The sequence below is a fragment of the Peromyscus californicus genome, unplaced genomic scaffold, assembly GCF_007827085.1.
Source record: "Peromyscus californicus insignis strain IS unplaced genomic scaffold, ASM782708v3 Scaffold_6__1_contigs__length_162567912, whole genome shotgun sequence".
Classification (NCBI taxonomy): domain Eukaryota; kingdom Metazoa; phylum Chordata; class Mammalia; order Rodentia; family Cricetidae; genus Peromyscus; species Peromyscus californicus.
Genome location: NW_026294584.1, coordinates 55,213,409 through 55,235,292, shown reverse-complemented (window position 1 = coordinate 55,235,292; position 21,884 = coordinate 55,213,409). Strand labels below are relative to the sequence as shown.

Genomic DNA, 21,884 nt, shown 5'->3' with positions numbered 1-21,884 from the left:
TGACCCCACAGGATTCTCTAAGTTCATAGAAGCCATTCACAAATTTTAAATCAAAACTAAAGTGAGGAAACTTCTTGGTGGTTTGGCAACTTTACTTCTCAGGGTTGGGTCATGACTGGTTGTTCTGCTGCCAGGGTGATCAGGAAAACACAGAGGAGAAATACGGGGAGCCCTTGAAGGATGACAGCATCAAAAACAAAGACAAAGCAATAGGGACTAACAATGTGGGTCCAAAACAGTGACCCTGGCTGGAGGGAAGATGCCAGGAGCAGTGTTTTCATTGGGAAACCAGTGGACTTTCCAAATTTCATGCTTCATGGAAGACTTTAAACAAAAGCTGGAGCCCAGCGTTGAAAATAAGCAAACAAATGTGAATAGGGAAGTAAGGAAAACATCACAAGGTTTCTTTCAGTTTCGCCCAAGAATGAATGCTATCGATGTCAGGACAGGGACCATTTGCCCCAAACTCAGTCACTTTAGGGCTCTTTTGATGTGAGCGAGTCAGAGCTACCCATAGGTGCTTTCCAGAGGAAAGCAGGGCTCAGGAGCATGTGGGAGGCACACACTGCCTCGGGAACTTTCCAGAATCTTGAAGTGGTGCTCCAAAAAGCAGTGTCCAAGCTGCTCCCCACATGTGAAGGACTTTGTATTCATTACATGCTGGGTGCTCTGTAATGTCTCCTCTCTTTCCTGTTTCAGTTTAAGAATTTGCTAAAAACTTATATCACACACACACACACACACACACACACACACACACACACACACACACATCAATGCCTATACATACAAATACTTCAGTTAACTGTGATGCTTGATCCTTCCTTACAAAGTATGTGCTACCATTCAATTTCTGATTCTCAAAAGGATTTGCACAAAGAATGTTTGCTGAATATAGTGTAAAATCTGACTCATGTGAACACACGCTGCAACTACAGACATGGCTCTGGGTCTTACAATAACATGTCATTCTCCAATGGCCAAACACGGTTTCCTTCAACTCCCACATAACGGCACAAAAGAATACCTGTCCCATGACTGAGGGGTAGCTGCTTTTCCTTTTTGAGATAATCTTCATTTGTGAGCATATCTTTCGAAGCATATGCTTTCAGTATTTAGTAATCTAAGGAAAATGGATTGGTAAATCCTCTGATAAATGTTATGATAGCAAAAGCAGAAATGCTCTCATCTTGCTGAGTGATATCCACATTTCTGTCTTCTTGATTTTCCTCTTATACTGTTGAGGTATCTGCACATGTGACTCAAATGCAAAGATGTTTTTCTTTGGAGATGGAGAATGGAGGATAAGGAGTTGAAGGCCACCCTGGGCTCCATAGCAAGACTCTGTCTCACAAAGAAAAATACAAGGAAGCAATGAGATGGTTCAGCAGGTAAAGACAACTGCTACCAAGCTTGATGACCTGAGTTTGATCCCTGGGACCCAGACGGTGGGAAGAGAAAAGTGACTCTTGAAAATTGTCCTCTTACCTCCACACATGCACGCTTGTGGCCTCCATATTATATATATAAAATAAATGAGTACTAAAGTTTAAATAAATAATAAAGTGGAAGACTATTTTAAAAACATGAGAAGAAGAATAACTAAGTCATAGTGATTGCCTGTAATACCAGCACTCAGGAAGTAAAGACAGGCAGAGCCTAAGTGTGAAGCCAGCATGAGTTGCATATTGACAAAAAGTCAAATATATGTTATATAGTCTTTTCTGTTGAGGCACTGAAATCTAGTCTCAGTTTCGAAGGTTGAGGATGACTTTTAGAGAACAGTTAAAATAATAACAATAATAAATTAACAAAACTCAGTGGCCATAAAGGAATGTTACTATTCACCTACATACAAGACCCTGGGTCTAACTTGAGAAAGTCAGCTCTTCCTCCAGTTTCTTCTAGATTCCTTAAATATACTACAGAGTGGTTAGGAGGCCAGATTCCTTCTAACTATAAATCTTGAGACTACCTATTTTTCTTCCCCCTTTGAAACTTCCCACCATTAGGGACAGTACAGTCATGCATTGCTTAACAACAGAGATATTTTCTGAGAAATGAGTCACTCGGCAGTTTCATCCGGCATGCACCTCCCAGAGCACACTCACCCAAACCTGCATGGTCACTCCCCAAAGCCTCCTGATGCAATCAGGAAATGTGGCAAATGAAGATGTGTAAGGCTGTTGCTGGCAGAATGTGCATATTATCTTCCTGTGAGGTTTCAGTTTACACACAGTAGTACACTCTAAATTAACAGTAAAACATAAAGCATGATAAATACATAAAGTGGTAGCATAGTCATTGATTTTCATTATCAAGTATTGCATATCTATGGAATTATGTTGTACTTCTATATGACTGGCAGTACACCAGATGTGTTTATACCACCATTCCCACAAACACATGAGTAATTCTTTGAGTTACAATGTCTCTATGAAGTTTTTAGTTTCATTATACTGTGAGACCTCCATCACACTTGTAGTCCACGGTTGATGAGACTGCTATGATGGAGCACATAATGTGGTCTTTCTGCATTAGGATTGGAAGGAACCTGCCTTCAGTGATGACCCAAGTCATAAGGCCCCAAGAGTTTGTCAGCAGAGCAGATAACCATTAACCTCAAATTTTAGTTCTAAATCCTTTATCCTTCATTTGAGCAGGCAAGATGCCTCAGTAGGTAGAGTAGTTGCCATGCAAGTGTGAGGACCAGAGTTCAAATCCCTGTAATGGCATAAATGTCAAGCAGGTGTGGCCCTTCCTGCAATCCTACTACTGGAGAATTGGAGAGAGGGGATCCTCAGAGCAAACTGGACACTTAAACTACATGAGTCAGTGATCTCTGCATTCAAGAGATCTTGGGATCTCTGCCTCGATATAAGGTGGACAGTGATCAAGAAAGACACTCAACATCAGTCTCTGGCCTCCATTTGCACATGTAAATATGTGCCACACATGACAACATGCACACACACACACACACACACACACACACACACACACACACACTTTTGTTCTGATACAAAAGGTACAATAGTCTATTGACACAGAAGTAATTTTGCATTTTTAAAACCATCACTATATGCAAAACAGTGATTAATAGTACCATGCAAATATTCTATCTTAACTAGCTTATTCAATCACTTCTATAATCATTTCATTCACATGATGAGAAATAAAAATTAAAATACTCAGAAATAGCTGGCCACCCACCACAGTCCTTGCATCCTCAGCCTTGATCCCATCCTTTTCAAACAGAGTAGGTCTTATTTATAGTTGAAAGTTGTGTCAGTTAGTTCAGCTTACTGAAGCTCAAAATACATCCAGGCCACTCACTGCTAAAACCCACTGTCAAATCTTTTATCTGTAACTAAGGCCAGTCATCCAGACCATTAAAACTTTGCTTCATTGCAAGTTGTGTGACAGAAGCAAACCCTGGGAGGAGTAGCAGAAGGCACATCCTGCTCGCTCTCTGCCTCATGCTTCTGATCTGACTTCAAAGGCTCAGCTCTCTTCACAGCTCTTCTCCCTCTTGGGGGACGTTCACGTGGCTTTCTACATCTGCAGAATGCCCATTTTCACCTGAGTGATTCCTACAACGAGGAGCCAGGGAGGCAAACCATCAGCATTCGGGGAAAAACACTATGGTGACATTCGTCAAGCCAGATAAATTATTGTAAGAAATGGATGGGAATTCTCCAAGATGTGTTATCTGAACAAACAAAATTTGCAGCAATGTATTGTAAATAAATCATGCTAAGCAGTGGCTGGGCCTAAATAATTTCCATTTTAGAATTCTCTGAGTACTAAACACTGTTAGAACTTGACTTATGGTCACTTTAGTTCTTCATGGTCTTGCATTCCTCTAACTAGTTCATGCATACAGGAAGAAAAAACTTCCCATACAGCATGAAAAGTTTTTTGAATGTTCGTACCCTGCTTCCATATGCCCATCACTCAGTAGACAGATGTATGTCTAGATTGTCGGATCTAGATGTTGGATAAATTCTTTTTAAATTAATTTGACTGGGATTTTTTTTTGTTTTTATAAAGAGTCTCACGTATCTCATCCTCACCTCAAACTTACTGTAAAGCCCAGGATAATCTTGAACTTCTGGACCTCCTGCCTCTACACACACCTCCTGAGAGCGAGAGTTACAGACGCATACCACCATGCCACTTATGCAGTGCTAAGGACTGAGCACACACACAAGTACTTTATCAGCCAAACTATTTCCCAAGCCCCAATAAATTCTTGTTAAAAAGTGAGAGGAGTCAGGCAGTGGTGGCAAATGCCTTTAATCCTGGTTCTTGGAAGGCAGAAAGAAGCAGGCAGATCTTTGTGAGTTCCAGGACAGCCTAGTCTACAAAAGGAGTTTCAGGGCAGCCAGGACTGTTGCACAGAGAAAGCCTGTCTCCAACTGCATGCACCCCCTCCCCCATCAATGCCTGGGGCATATGGGAGAGCTCACCTGTGATCATAAAAGCAGGAGAGCTGTCCCTGACCCCCACCAGTTGCAACATTCAGGAGAGCAAGCCCTACACAATAGACCCAACCATGTTAGCGGAGGTGTGGGTGAGCCAGCCCTGAAATTGTGAGAATGGACAGCTGTCCTTATTACCCATCCGCCTTGTGATGGCATGGACAGAGGAGTGTTGCCTTCCCCATCAATGCCTGAGGCAAGTGGGAGAGCTGGCCCTGTGGTCATAAGTGAGGGAGAGCCCTCTCTGACCCCCACCAACCACAACATTCAGGAGAACAGGCCCTGCACCTTGCCAGGGCAGCACAATAGAGACAACCCTGAAGGAATGGGTGAGCCAGCCCCAAAACTGGGGGCATGGGAGAGCTGTCCCCATTACCTATCTGTCCTGTCATGGTATGCATGGGGGAGAGATACCTTGCCTACCCTGCCACACACACACCCATCAACCCCTGGGACAGGTGGAAGAGTTGGCTTTAGGGTCATAAGAGCAGGAGAGCTGTCCCTGACCCCCAGCTGCAACATGCAGGAGAGCAGGCCCTGCACCTCACCAGAGTCGCACAATAAAACCAACCCTGGTAGCTTAGATGTGGGTAAGCCAGCCCCAAAGATATGAGCATGGGAGAGCTGCCCCATTTCTTATCTGCCTTGTGGTAGCATGGGCAAGGGAAAGAAGCCTCCCCCGCCCCCCGTCTTCTGTCCACCAATGCCTGGGACAGGTGGGACAAGTGGCTCTGTGGTCATAAGAGTGGGAGAACTATCCCTGATGCCCACCAGCCGAAACACCCTGCACCCCACCAGGCCAGCACAACAAAGCCAACCCTGTTAGAGGAGATGTGGGTGAGCCAGCCCTAAAATCGTGAGCATGGGACAGCTGGCCCTATTTCCCATGTGGAGGACCAATCCTACAGCTGTCTAGGCCTATACCCAGGGTTATGACTTGGCCTGCCCCAACACCCACCCCATCTATGATCTGCTGGAGTGTGTGAAGGGACCTGACCTGCAGACCCAAAGCTTCAGAATCTCCACAAGACAGGGCACCAGAAAGATACCCAGAAAGAGTCATAGTTAGGGCCCAACATCAAACGTGCAGTGGAGACCAGGGGCCTTGAACGCAATCAGTGACTCTTGGCAATAGATACTTGCAAGTAGAGATGTGCGATCCAAGGGGTATATGGTATGACTTGTTGGATTACACTGCAGCTTCCATGATGAGATTTTTAATTCCTTCCCTTTTTTAAAATTATTTTTTTCATATTATTTTCTTCATTTTTTTCTTTTGAATTTTGTTTTATTTGGGGAGGGGTGCAAGGGAAGAGAGCAGATGTGAAGGGATAGGGGATGAATGGGATCAAGACACATGATGTGAAAAACACATAGAATAAATAAATTTTATTTTAAAAAAGTGAAAGAAATGTAATGATCATCCCTATAGGTGTTGTATCAAGGAACTACCAAAAGTTACTCACATTTCTGAATATATAAGATATTGTCAGCTGATGATCCAGCTTCCAATGGTCATTCTCACTGACATAGAAAGAAAATTTTGTGGGAATAAAATTAGTCTCATTTATTTTAATATTTATACATGCATTCAAATAATATGTATTAAGTGCCAGTAGGGGACAAGACAGGCACAAATCTCTGTCCTTTTGAAGCTTGTATTACAGTGAAGGAATTAAACTGTAGACAACAAAAATAAATAGATTAGATATTGATAATTGTAGGAAAAAGTAGGATAGGCAGTATGAAAGACTGCAGTTTCGATAGGGTGACAATGGAAATGCCTGGAAGAAGTGAAGGAGTGAGCCAGGACACTAGAGACCATTCCAATCGCCAAGAGCAAGGACCTGAGAAACATGGCTGAAGTGCTCAAGGAACATCAAGGAAGTCAAACAGGCAAGAGAAGTGTGAGAAGGATTTGGGTTCGGTATGATCAAGATATTGCATGCATGAAACTGCCAAAGAAAAAATTGAAACTATTCTTTTACAAAGCTGAGAAGAAGATTCAGAACAAGCAGATGACTTCAGATTTGAAGCATTTCCTTTCACCCTCAGACTTGAGTTTTACTCTCAGGTGGAAAGCAAACAGTTATGAAAGAGTTGCAACATGATACAATTTGTATTTTTAATAGATCCTACTGACTGTTGTGTTGAAAACAGACTAAAGGCAAAAGGACAGTAGAAGCTGCAGAACCAGTTTGGAGGCAATTGTAATATACAATCATATGGTAACAGTGGTTTGCACCAGACCGTAGCCATGGAGGTGATGATAAACAGCAGAATTACAGATTCTCCTGGAAGGTAGACAACTGTAACTCTATCCCTAATGTTTTCAAACCTTTGTGCCACAATCTGACTTTCAATAGATGAAAGGAGTGTCTTTGCTTCCTATGAACCCACAACCCAGAAGCATGTTATCTACAAATGGTTTAGCTCTGTGTTAAACGATGTGGCACCCCAATTGCTGGGTGATTAGACATTGACTGCAAAAGTTTTTGACCAAAGCAACTGGAAGATAAAGATGTCACATACTGACATAAAGCCAACAAACAGAAAACAGTGAAATAATTATGTTAGGATGAGATTCACAGAATATCAAGAGTTCAATTTTGATATAGGCTTGAAATAGTCATGAGGATATGTAAAGAAGGGATATGCATGTGTAGATCAGAGAGACATACCTCATGTAAACTAGACTATTCTGTTCCATTTTTCCAGACACAAAGCCTGAGGTGGAGACGTTTCAACAACTGATATTTGGAAGAGTTACTTTCAGTTGAAACCCACAGGAAAAGTTTGAGACATAGGAGAGGGCAATGGAAAATGCTCAACAATACGCAAGGTGATTACATAGTCAACATCCATTCTCTTTGATACTGTTTGCTACAAACTGAATCACAAAGCTTGTCTCACCCAACTATATGGAAACTGTACTGTTATCATCCTGCATCAGTCATTACCACAGACCCTCACAAGGAAATTTGTTGGAAAATCTCCTAGAAAACTCCTTCAGGTAAAGCAGCTCCCACAAATCAAAGGCAAAGCCCAACAGTGCAGTGATGGTAGTGATGAGTACATCAACTTATGTAGAGAGTTGGGAAAGGAAGAGGATGCTTGAAGGGGAACCTACCCCTTACAAAAATCAGTTTTTCCTGACACAGTGGGTTCACTCCATCTCCTCATAGCTTCCCCATAAGTCTGGTTTACTGGAATTTCTGGAGAAACTTGCAAAGAGTTTTAATGAAGCCAACCATGGGAATCTTCTACTCTGAAGTTGGATGTATGACCAAAACTAGTATAAAACGTTCTCAGATCTTCATCTCTCAGTGGTCCAAGTCTTTATTTCTAGTGTCTTATAAGCATGTCAATTGTTCTTGCCCACGTACAATAGACACAGCTTCAAAAGTCCTAAGAGATAACTCAATGGTCCCAAGAATGTGGCACGTATTCCTCATAGCTCCTTTTCCACATGATAATCCTAGTCAACTATTCATATTAAAAGGAAACTTTTTCTTTGCTACCTGGTCCTCTGGGACCAGGAATATAAAATAACTAGGTGGAAGCCATAGAATTTTTAGGAATCTTCTTGTGTCACGTTTTGGTAGTGCTCTTGAGCCTAGGAAGCAAGACCTATATTACCACAAACTAAATCTATGTGGATGGGAAGTGTAGCTTCTCAGAGTGAGTCTCTTGGGAATAAGGTCAGGAAATAATTCTCAGAAACTTCCTGAACCTGGGTATTTTATTTGTTGATGATAGTGTTCAAATCAATGGCCATTGTTTCAGGGTACATTCCCCATTTTAAGGGAAGCAGCCTATGCACCCTCCCCCCAGAGTCACCTCAACGCTAGCTGCATATGCAGGTCCAGGTCATTCTTGTGCTCTCAGGTAGACAGGTCCCAGATGCCAAGGCTGTGACTCTAACTGTGCTAGAGAATGTGGAAAAAAAGAAAACAATCAGTGTAGGGCTTGGAAAGTCCAACACAAGATCCAGATAAAGGGCCAGAAAGCTTCTATGTCTGTAATAATAATAATAATAATAATAATAATAATAATAATCATCTCATTCACATGTAATTGTAAGTCTGAAATTTCTGACAAACAAAGCAGAAGTCCACACAGTGAGTGACTGAGTTGTAGTGAAATGTTAACTCTCTGAAAAACTCAGGACACCAATCTGGGACAGCTGGACCCAGAAAACTGAGATGAAGACACCTGGGTATATTCCAATAAAGGCAGCAATATGGACTCCTAAGTTCTGCCAGGTCTCCCTAAGCGATAGAGGCAGCTCTTCCCGCCAAGGCTGGAAGACAGACCATGCTTTCTCTGCAGATCCTGCAATGGACTCGTTACAAAGAGCTGACAGGCCTGCTCACAACCAGGCTCCACCCCTCTTCCCTGCTGATTCCAGTCACAGCAGGTCCGAGAGGGTGAGGTACAAACTGTAACCCATGAAGAGGCGTGCTCCACACCAAACTCTCAAGGAGGATTGCTGAATCAAAGGGTGCAATTTTATATTGCCAAATTACCCTCTGTACGTATTGTACCAATTTATACTTCCATCAGCAACGTACGGAGAACAATGCTTCCTTGACAACTTAGCAACAGAACGTTTGGTGAATGTTTCCAAAGTTTGGCAAATGAGTACTTTTTAAGTGATAGGACTGCAGGCTTTTTAAATTATTTCTCCAATTATAAATTATATTTAAATATTTTTCTTGTGTTTCTTTCCCTTTCTGTGAATTTCATGTTCAGATTCTTAAGGGGTTTTTTTTCTTTTTTTTTTTTTTGTTCATTTTTCTTTTATTTCTAGGAGCTGTTTGTGTATTGAAGATGAAAGCTCCTTTATAATACAGATGGGAGAGATTCTCCCAACTTGATGTTTTGCCATACAGATATTTTAACTGTAATGAATCAATCATTTCTTTTGTAGATTTAAGAGACTTTCCACACTCCAAGGTTTGCAAAGATGTTTACCCTCTCATTTTCATCTGGCAATCATGTGTAATTTCTGACATTAAAATCGCTGATATCTTTGGAGTTTATCCTGGTTATGGTTTAAGATAGGGCCACTTGTTTTTTGTTTTTGTTTTTGTTTTCCAGGTAACTATCTTGTTTTCTAAATATCAGCACTGAATTTTCCTCTGATTTGAAATTGTAGTTTCAGCTACACTGAATTTATACTAAATTATAGATAGATAGATGACAGATAGATAGATAGATAGACAGACAGACAGACAGACAGACAGACAGACAGACAGATAGATAGATAGATAGATAGATAGATAGATAGATAGATAGCTGTCCTGGACTGTCTAGTCTATGGGTTTATATTTATGCATATTTTTTAAATTATGAGGCCACACTATATTTTAAGTTAGGAGAGAGACTGTTTAGTTTTACTGTCTTCTTCTGGGCATCATTCAGCTTCATAATAATCTTTGACTTTGTCCATATTTCTTATATAGATTTAATTTGATATTTCTGTAATCTTATGTTAAATGAACCATTTACTGAGGACAATTGGCATACTTATAGTGTCAAATATTCTTAAGAAAGCACAGAACATAGGATTTCATTAGTTCATGTTTTTATTGAGTGTTTTATGTTTTCTTTCATATAGATCTTATACATTTCATGTAAGTTTTGTTTCTAGGTACTTGTTCTTACTGCAAAAACAATCCTTTCTTGCATTGTGTATTCTAGCTGGTAACTATTTGTACATCAGAACTTATTTCTGTGTATTTACTTTGTACCTCAATGTAGCACAAATTGTTAGAAGGTCTTATTAATAAAAACAAACCCAGGGTCAGGTATTGGGGTGAATGCTGTGAGATCAGAGAAGCAGACAAGCCACAGCCACCTCACCTTGCCAGTTCCTCAGCTGATACTGTTTCCTCAGACTGGAAGCCTCTGAGTCCTTATCCAAATGGATCTCAGCTGAACTGCTTCTTGAAAGCCTGAAAGCTTAACCGACTCTAGTTCCTGGTTCTCATGCCTTATATACCTTTCTGCTTTTTGCCATTACTTCCTGGGATTAAAGGCTCTTGTTACCAGCCTGGCTGTTTCCAGTGTGGCCTTGAACTCACAGAGATCCAGGCGGATCTCTACCTCTGGAATGGTAGAATTAAAGGTGTGTGTGCCACCATTTTCTGGCCTCTATATCAGTGGCTGCTCTGTTGTCTGACCCCAGATAAGTTTATTAGGGTGTACAATATTTTGGGGAACACAATATCACCACACCTCAACACCTTACCACATTTTTTTTTTTTGCTCTATGGTAGTTTTGTCTTATTCAGGGGAGGAGAGAGACAGGTGGGATGGGGAGGCATGATGTGAAAGACACAAAGAATAAATAAAAAGAAAGTTAAAAGAACACAAAAGCACTGGGATAGACGCTCATTAAGTCTGTCTGTTTCTGCTACTGGAATGGACTGCACATAAAGCATCTACTGACTTGGGATTCTGGGGTGCTGGATCACATGACAATGACCATTAGTGGAAAAGAATGAGAGAGGATAAATTCTGCTACACAAATAGTTTTTAGTACCTCTCCCCTCCTCTCTCCCTCCCCCACCTCCAGTAAATAAAGCTACCTTGTTTTATAATTTTGTAACATAAAAAAATGTTTTCCCTTACCTTTCTGTTACCTAAAACCTAATTGCTTTCTCTAACTTAGGAATTTTCACTAAAATGAAAACAGTGGTAGTCATGGTCATTCTTAAATTTTTTTTAACTTTGTAAGACTGCCTCTAGATTCAATAAATATGCTGTGAGTTTTCAGATAATACAAAAATATCATATTACAAAATGTATTATGAGTGTTTATCAAAAATTAGTTTTAAAACTTTTTCAATGGTGTTCCAGAATATTTAGAGATGATCACACAAACTTTCTTAGGATTTATTAATATAGTAAGCTGTAGTGATGACTGTCCTGAAATTATTTTCATTGTTAGTCTTTGGCTTAAGAAAGCAGGGTTTTCTATTTAAGATAATTGAAGGATATATGCAGACCTTACAACAACATCAAAGAGATAAGGAATGTACAGAAACATTTCCTTAAATTATTCATTTCTTTCTTTATTTATTAATTTATTGGTTTGTTATTTTCAAACAGTATCTCGCTCTAGCCCAGGCTGACCTGGAACTCACTCTGTAGCCTAGGCTGGCCTTGAGCTAATAGTAATCCTGCTGCCTCAACCTCCTGAGTACTAGGATTACAAGCCCCATTAGGCTCCTTAAAATTTAGAGATAGTATTTTACAGGATAAAATATAGGGAACAAATTAAATCATTTATAAAAAATAAACAGAGCTTTAAAAATTTAAACATTTGTATTAAATATCATCTACTTGGAAATTACAATGAAATGACTTCATTTTTTTTCTTCCAGATTGGAATGTTAGTGTGCTGGTGCACGGCTAAATGGACCTTTCCCCCATGGCTTACAATGCTTTGTCTACCATACATGGTTTTTCACTTATATACTGACTGGTAGTGATGATCGTTCTTACACCACACTGCTAGATCTTCGTTTTGCTTTGTTTTTCCAGTACTGAAAAACTGAACTCAAGGCCTTGTGCCTAGCAGGCAAGCATTCTGGCTCCGAGCCACATTCAAGCCCACACTGTTTTACTATGATAACAGTCAATAATTCCATTTCTACTACTTACTAGCCAAAACATCAATAAACCTAGCTTGCAATTTCCATTTTACTATGGTATTTAAAAGTCAAGCACATAGGGGCTGGAGAGATAGCTCAGTGGTTTAGAGCGTTTGTTGTTCTTGAAGGGGACCTGGGTTCAATTCCTGATACCCACATGATAGCTTACAAGCATCTATAACTCCATTTCCAGGAGATCTGATGCCTTCTTCTGGCCTTGACATATATTCAGGCAAAACATTCATATAAATAAATAAATAGTCAAGCATATAAAAGATCTAAGTAATATTCTAGCCTATTCCTTATACAAACTAAGTAATAAATGAGCATTACTAATATCACCAATGTAATATATGCAAAAATTGGTCTGTGAATAAAGGCTAATGATAATAACAAATTATCATTAGGTATGCTTAAATGCAGCAAACTTTGCTTGTGAAAACTGAAAGTTCAGAACAAAGCAAAGCTTATATAGGGCACCTTGGAGAGGAAGACTGGATCGGTAACAAATGCAAGCACTGGCTTCTTGTGTAGATGTGATATGAAGTACCTGATGGCCAATGATGCACAGTTGCTTAGCAACATGCTAATGTATAAAAAGAAAGATGGAAAGACATCACAAAATGGTATGGGCACTCTTACCTCTACATATATTACTCCTCCGTAGTAAATACCTCAAATAGGAAATTAAACTAAGCAAGCCACTGACTTAATGAAAAGGTTACAGCATAAACTAGTCACTGAGTCACAGGCAGCTCACACATAGATGTGCAGGAAAACGTATGTGCGTCATAGTTGGTTTTCAGGTGCAATGGTCTGTCTGTTTGAGGCAGCAAGTGCTCTTATACACTGCAGAGGATGCACAGAAGAGCATGAATCACCCAGTCCTTTAAAAGCTAATATCTCCTAGGAAGTACACAGCATACAAATAACTGCGTCATGAGGTAGAATTCAGGTCACAACTGGAAAATACCAACTTACATATCCTCAAAAGTGGGAAAGATCAAAGCTTGGGGAGCATTCAAAAAGGTTTCAATGGGGCAGTAGCATACGGGCCAACCTTTGAAAGTAAGAGAAAAAAGGCAAAATGTTGAATAGGATTCTGACAGATACAGGTAATAGGGAAACATTTCCCAGTGTCAGGGAGGCAGCTGCAGGTTCACTCATCACAATGATGATCCAAATTCACTGAAACATAGGATTCTCCTGGAAGCCGTTACCAGATTGTAGGGGTATTTGAATGCCAAGCTTTGTCTGATAGGCACAAAGACATGCTTAGGTATTCTTGAAATAGATCAGAGTTATGCCTTCTAGAGATTAGTATGGTAATGGTAGGCATCTTAGTTCAGTAATGTTGCAATAATAAAATGCCTGAGGCTAGGTTGCTTGCTTTCATAACTGATATTTTATTGATTATGTTAAGATACACTGAAAATCCATGCACAATTATTAACACACATACTGAAAACAATCAAAAAGCCATATATTGTCTTGTTTCTTTTCAAACAAGGTTTCTAACAACTTTCCAGCTTCCAATATAGAAACAATTCAGCATTTGGAAATAAAGATAGGAGGTTATCCTCAGCTCTATCACAGGTCTGCCTGGATGAGCTACATGAGACCCTACCTCAAAGAAGTATAGAGGCACTGGAGAAATGGCTCAATGGTTAAGAGCACTTGCTGCTCTTGCAGAGGGCCCAGGTTTGATTCCCAGAACCCACGTGGCAACTCACAATTTGCAACTCCAGTTCTCAAAAGATCTGACACTCTCTTCTGGCCTCCACAGGCAATATACCCACATGGTACACAGACACACATTCAGGCAAAACCTTCATTTGCATAAAATAAAACTAAATAAATAAATCTTTTTTAAAGTATACATATATCTGAAGGAAGTTTTTCTTTAAGATAGTATTTTACTAATATCTTCAAACATTGATAAGCTATTACTGAAGTCCACCAATTGACAGTTTTATATTATATATATGGTGCTAGGAAGCTAGGAAGCAAACAAGGAAAGAACGTGTGTGTGTGTGTGTGTGTGTGTGTGTGTGTGTGTGTGTGTGTGTGTGTGTGTATGTGTGTGTGTGTTCACATGTGTATGAGCTCACAGGGGACAGAGGACCTCAGGTGTCCTGCTCTGTCACCCTCCACCTTATTGCCTTGAGACAATGTATCTTACTGAACCTGGGCTTAGGATGGCTACCAGCAAGCCCTTGTCTCTTCCCCTGACAGGGTGCTGGGGTCACAGGCACACAAGTGGCCATACCCAGATTTTTGTGGGGGTGCTGGGAATTCGATGTTTTTGAAGCAAAATACTCTTACTTAGTGAACCATCTCTCCAACTGCTCCTTTTTCCTTGTGCATGCACTTTCTTCTGTAAGACTAATCATTCCAGCCGGGCAGTGGTGGCGCAGGCCTTTAATCCCAGCACTTGGGAGGCAGAGCCAGGCGGATTTCTGTGAGTCCGAGGCCAGCCTGGTCTACAGAGAGAGATCCAGGACAGGCACCAAAGCTACACAGAGAAACCCTGTCTTGAAGAAGAAAAAAAAAAAAAGGCATCATTTCCCACTTCAGGAGTAGGTCTAATTGATAACTTCACAGTCTCATTGTGGGCTCTTACTCCATCACTCGTTGGGCTGAAATGACCTTCTCAGACATCTCGGCAGCACAGGGGCACATATGAGCCTCCTTTTTTTTTTTTATAGTTTTACCTTTTTCTGAGATCTTCATACATGACTATCTTAGTTAGGGTTACTATTGCTGTGATGAAACACAGTAACTAAAAGCAACTAGAGGAGGAAAGAGTTTATTTGACTTATACTTCAACATCACTGTTCACCAGTGGAAGATGTCAGGACAGGAACTCAAACAGGGCAGGAACCTGGAGACAGGACCTGATGCAGAGGCCATGGAGTGGCGCTGCTTACTGATTTGCTCCTCGTGGCTTGCTCAGCCTGCTTTCTTATAGATGCCAGGACCACCAACCCAGGGGTGGCACCACCCACAATGAGCTGGGCCCTCCCAAATCAGTCACTAACTAGGAAAACTCCCTACAGGCTTGCCCACAGTCAGATATTATTTACCTTCATCAGTCAGGCATCTACTCAACTGAGGTTCCCTTCTCTCAGATGAGTCTAGCTTGTGTCAAGTCAACATAAAACTGGACAGGACAATGAGCAATGCCTCTGATTTACTCCTGTCCCTTTATCTTGCACCTACAACTCCACCCATGTCCCCATTACCAAATTCATGATCTTTTCTTTAAATATTTATGTGTGTGTATGTATACATAACCTGCTGCATCCAGAGACTCCCTCTCTCAGTAGCCATTAGCCACCTGTAGCTCTTCATTTAGGGATGGGGCAATGTGGAATTTTCCCTATCCACATTAGCATGCCAACATTGCTATTCTTATGCTAGTTTTGTTCAGATAGCAAGTGGGGCATGAAAACTCAGAAGCCTGATTCCATGCCTCCCCGCATTAAAGTGGCAGAACAATAGATGTAGCAGGACAAGGGAGGGAGCTATTAGGGACACAAGGAAAGACCACAGGAAGAAGGAAGAAGAAATCTGAATTTGCTACATGTGAAGTGCTCGTGAACTGGTAGGTGATACTGTTCAGCAAGTGGAGAAAACACAGGTTCGGAGTTTGGTAATTACCCACCTGGAGGCCATATCTGAAGCTATGTGAGTAATGACACCAGGAAGGAGGGGGATTGCACTGGATTCGAAAAGATAAAGGGCATAGATCATAACTAACTGTATTTGCAAACTTTTTTAAAACCCTTTAGAAAGATTACTTAGAAGTTTTGTTTAAAAAAAATCAGCTTCCTGAGAAACCATTTGCTATCAAGAGAGATAGATACTGAAAGCTATAGGAGAATGAGGGCTGGGATCCTACAAAATGAGTAGGCAGTCATATGTGTCCTTACAGAAACACACTTCAGTAACAGGGAATGAGGATCAGAGGCAAGCTCGGCAAGGAACTGGTCAGCCGCTGGTCCCTTGATGGGCAAGTTAGGGGAGGAAATGTATTTCTTCTTTAGAAAAGAAACTTTAGAAGAATGTTTGTTGAAGAAGGAAAGAGTAATAAAGAGAGAATGGCTGAAACTTCGTGTGAGAGGAAATTTTTGTCTTAGTTGAGGGACTAGAAAGGAAAAATGTAGCTAGGTGCACAAATGTCAATCTGGAAAATCCAAAAGCAGGGATTTCTCTTCTAACGCAGAGGAGCTAGGAAGAGCAGCCATAAACAGAAAGTAAAGCTGTGTGAGAGATGATAAAGGGACCAGAAGTTGAGAGATGTCATTTTGAACTGCTCAGGGGATAACTGAGTGTATTGAAAGCTTGAGAAAAGAAGGTTTCTTACGAGAAGCAGAAACGCAATTTGCAGTCAGTCCCTCACCAAATGAAGAGTCTTGTTGTTCTTAAACCTAAGTTCCGTCAACATAGAAGTCTTGTTCATATAAAAAACAGATCCAAGACCCTGGGCTTTCAGAGGGGTCTCAGAGGTCATCTGAGAATACAAGCATTCAAGATGACGCACATGGCTGCACCCAAGCACAGAGTATACCATGATCCATCTAGAGAATCCAGACCAGGGAGTGTCTTAGTTTTGTCTCTGGTGAGGGAAGGAAATCTCCAAGGCAAATGGCTAAACTGCTGAGAAGTAGTGAAAAGGCAACAGTGGTTCACAGGATGACTCCAGAGGGGGAAAAAAGTTATAAGCATCTTCTCCAGTGTGACTCAGCACAGGAATTATCATATGGTGTGTGAGGGTCTTTTCACCCAGTTCCCAGAGAATAATTTTAACCTCCAAGAGATATATCACGGTGAATGTCAAAGCTTTCTGGTCCTTTGATGACATCAAGTCCCACAGATAACATGGTACATATCAGTAACTCTGCTCATTTTCAGGGTCTTGGAGCCCACCTTGAATCCTATTGCACTGAGATTATTCATATGTATATATGAATAATATATATATATATATATATATATATATATATATGTAGTAAGCTGGGAATAAATACCAAATGTACCACAAAAATAAGCTGTGTCCGTTGCTCTTGTGCCTTCTGTCCCACTGTCCAAGGGTTATTATCAACTGCCACTCAGGTTGCTCCCTCTCTTCAGCAGCAGCCCCTCTTCACCATTACTCTCAACCCAGGGTTGCTGAAGAGTATAACAATGGGGTGTATCATCGTGCACAGATGAATCACCACCTCCCACATCCAGTACCTGAATTCCTGAAATGGTGTACTGCTGATGGAACTAATTACCAGAGTCAGAAAACAGGAGACGAAAAGGATGATGAATGAGAGAAGGGTAAGAAGAACTTTCACGTGGGCCTGTGCTCTAACATCCCGAAGTCCTGAGAAGGTCGAGAGAGTCTTCTTCATGTGTTTTACCAAAGATACGAGGAGCAAAATCATGAAAATGCTAAAGATAACAGTAGGGATTGTCCACATAATCATTTTTATAGAAAAGAAGTAGAATTTCTCAAATGAGTTTCTTAAGCTATTCCCAGTGACATTCCAAGGTTGCTGGTCACTCTTTACAAAGTTCATATATATTATATAATTGCCTATGAAACACAGGATACTAGTTAAGCTTGACATCCCTACAGCACTGACCAACATCCATGGTACCCACCCAGGCACCCTGTACTTTAGCCACATAAAGACAGGGTGGGCTAAGGTTGCAATTTTCACAGAATAAAAGAAACCTAGCAAGGAGCAGAACCAGATAGTCACAACAGTCAGGAAGTCCCACATTAAATTTAGGAGCTGCATTACAGTGTTGTATGGGAAGACTGTTGGATTCAGGAAAACGTAAGTATTCTTACCTATCACCACACATTGTAGACAGAAGCGAGAGGCTGCCAGACTCATCAGTAACTTATTATGTGCTGACAGTGTTCTCTGGAGCAACCATTTCTTGCCCAGTGCTATAATGATAGATCCATTGCCTATCATTGCCACAAGGCACAACAGGACTAAAATGATAAATAAAGTGATGACTGCCTTATCAGTAGTCTGACATCCCAGAACTGTGTGCCCTGTGCTCATTTCTCCTGTCGACATGATGGGTCCCAAGAAGGACTATTTGTCGCTCTAAGAAGTCTCTCCAATATTGTTTTTCTCTCCACATGCCCTAAGTGGAGAAGTGAAGCCAGAAGTGAGGGTGCAGGCTCTCTGAGGAGGATAAAAATGTTTCTTCTCTTCAGAATAGATGCAAATACTGCCAAGGCTAAGTTTCCACAAAGTCTCTGTGTGTGCCTGTATATTTGCCTGCTCTCTTGCCTATCCCCTACCCATTGTCAACATCCGTGTGAATAATGTATCAGGCCCTTGCATATGGTGTCTCTTACATAGGCAGTTACGCTTCTCTGAGCTGATATCTAAGACCACACACCTGGAGTTACTTGGTAATAAAATCCCCAGGACATGATGCGTCCTACTGAATAGCAGAGCTCATGTCCATGTTATGGGGGTGGGGGTGGGGAGGATAAGAGGTAATTGTTGGGTACTAGACATGGTTCTAGATGCCCCTCCAAATATTTAGTTCTGACAGCAACCCTTTGAAAGAGGTACAGTAAGAACATCCCTTTGGCACAGAGCCAGAAACTGATCCCAACCTCTCTCTCCTGAGAGAGATTAGCTCAAGTTCTAGTCAGGTGAGGATTCAGCATCCCAGAGCAGACCAAAAGAGACAGTTACACAGAATGAAACAGAGACTTTCTCTCAAAAATGTAGACACTGTTCTGTTAGAAATGACTTTCTCGATGGCATCTCATCAAGAAAGCTATAAACCAATAGGATAGGCTGTGAGAGGTCTGGCCAGAGAGAGGCTTCAACCCATGCCCCTCTCTGAGTTTCAACCACTGTGAGTGCTTGAGCATTCCAGTGAGCCCCTCTGTTTCCTTATTTCCCTGTCTAAAACATGGAAAGGACTCATTCTACTCCACGGACTTTCCTTGGAGAGTGGATGTGGCTGCATGAAGACATCAAGGCTGATTTCATAGATAGAAGAAATGAAGCCACAAGTGACAGATGAAGACTCGTATTTAAATCATATTTAACTCACAGCAGAAGGCCAAGAGCTGCACTGATTCCAGGACCAGCCCCCTCACCACAGTTAGCAACTTAACTTAGAACCTCCATCCTCTTCCACCTTGGCAGCTGTGGATTCCATCTAGAGCTCTGTTTCTTTGCTGATTAAAGTTTTAGGGCTGGCTGGATGGCACAGTGGATCAAGGTACTTGCCGACAAGGCTGAAGACCTGCATTCCTTCCCCAGAAACCACACAAAGGTGGAATGAGAGAACCAATTCCACAAAGTTGTCCTCTGGCCTCTACAGAGGACACCTTGTTGAGAGCACAGGAGCACACACACACACACACACACACACACACACACACACACACACACATAAACACACATACACACACATACACACACACACATACATACACACACACATACACACACACATACACACACACATACACACACACATACACACACACACACACATACATACACACACACACACATACACACACACATACACACACACATACACATACACACACACATACACACACACACATACATACACACACACACACACACACACACACACACACACACACACACACACACATAAAAAAAATCAAATTAAAATAACCAGGACTGGGGAAATGCCTCAATAAGTGCTTGCCACACAAGTATGAGGATCTTTGTTTATCTCTCCTAGCAACCATGGAAAACTCCAAAAATGGCTGAGAACCTGTAATCCCCCTGCTGGGTATGGGAGACACAAGGCATTCTGGGACTGGCCACCAGCCTAGTGGGGAGTGGGCTGAGCTCCAGGTTCAGAAGGAGAGCCTATCTCAAGAGTAAAGGAAAGAAGGCACACAAAATCGACACAGTGACTGTGCCTTCTTGTGAAAATGCCAGTTCCCAGGGAATAGTGCTCCAAACTTCCTTCTCTGTGTCCCGGTTTCTTGGGCTGACTTTTAACAGTTCTCCAGCTGAACCTGGAGAAACGAGGCAAACTGGGTCTTTGAACTCCGGAGTTTGTGCAGCCGCAAACCTTGCAGTATGTAAAACTCCTCTCTCTTCCTTCTCCCTCCTACACCATCGATGGCTCATAACCTCAACTGATTGAACAGTTACTCATAAGCATCTCCTATTCCATAACACGGGTATGAAAAGCACTGGTCTGCAACAGTGAATTAGTTGCCATCAAAGTGCTTTTATGCACACATCATAAACCAAAAACATTTACTGTGCATATATTATGTGCAAATTAAATTCATTCAAAAAGAAGAGTAGCCTTTTATATTTAAAAACATAATAACTTACGGTATGCTTTTAATATTTACTTACTGTATTTTGTGTGTAGGAGTGTTTCACATAAATGTATATAAATGCACCATGTTTATGCCTGGTATCCATAAAGATCAGAGGAGCATATCAGATCTCTTGGAACTGGAGTTACAGATGGTCATGAGCTACCATGTGGGTGCTAGTAACTGAACCTGAGTCCTCTGCAAGAGCAGTGTGCAGTCACATATTCCATGGTGATTTTCATCCCTGTATTTATGACATTTTGCTTTCTCTTATTTAGATTTAGCTTTTAGGTAAACACAAAGTCTGATAATTTCGAATTTTTCATAGTCTTTTTTTTTCAAGACAGAGTTTCTCTGTGTAGTCTTGGCCATCCTGAAACTCCTTCTGTAGACCAGGCTGGCCTCAAACGAACAGAAATCCATCTGCCTCTGGCTTCCAAGTGCTTGGATTAAAGGCGTGTGCCACCACCACCATTGGTGTAAGTATGAAAGCAGTTTGATAGGAATCTAGAATAGATGTTCTGGATAGAAATTCTCAACTCAGTGCTCTGCCTCAGAAAGCTTAAAAGAGAAAACAGTGACCTGCATGTTGTCTTTAAATGTTATGTAACTTCCTAGTCATTCCCAAGAACTCTTAGAAGGGTTCAGCAGGACTGGGTATAAGATTTAGCAAGTGAAGGCACTTGCTGCCAACTAACAACCTGAGTTCCATCCCCAAGACCCATAGAGTGGAAAGAGAAAACCTGTTTGTGAAAGCTATCATCTGGCTTCCACAGCCTACCATGTCATGTGCTCACCACCCCCAACATGTGCACATCACAATAAATGTTGAAAACGTTATGGAGATGAGTAAAATGCTGTGCTGTGTGTCAGAAGAGTAAAGCACTGGTAAAGGCAGTAGGGACACAATTATGCAGCTAGTTTTATGGTTAAGGGGTGTTTAGTGCTTACTGCTCTTTCAGGGACCCTGAAATTGGTCCCTAGCACCCATGTCAGCAGGTTCACACAGCCCATAACTGTACCCTTCTGGCCTTTGGGGGCATCCACACATACATACACACACACACACACACACACACACACACACACACACACACACACACACAAGTAATAACTTTAAAAGAAATGCACATGTATTGAGTATGACCAGATATGCTTGAGTTCCATCAGGGATTCACTTGATGCCATGATGGTGTCTCTGGCTGAAAAGTTGGACTATAAAAGGATCCCAGATTCTTCTCTGTCACATTATGACAGATAGATGCTTACAACCAGGAAGAAGGATGTCATCAGAACCCAACCATGCCGGCATTCCACATTAAGGCTCTAGCACTGTAAGAAATAGTCACTTAAACTATGATATTCTGATACAGAGCC

The 21,884-nt window shown here is 41.3% G+C and overlaps 1 protein-coding gene across 1 annotated transcript; it reads right to left on the bottom strand.

Moving 5' to 3' along the window:
- Positions 1-17,280: 17,280 nt before the first annotated feature.
- On the bottom strand, positions 17,281-18,240 carry Tas2r60 (taste 2 receptor member 60). Its single transcript, XM_052719974.1, has one exon. The coding sequence runs from the start codon at positions 18,232-18,234 to the stop codon at positions 17,281-17,283; it is 954 nt and encodes a 317-aa protein (XP_052575934.1). The 5' UTR covers positions 18,235-18,240.
- Between the last annotated feature and the right edge of the window lie 3,644 nt (positions 18,241-21,884).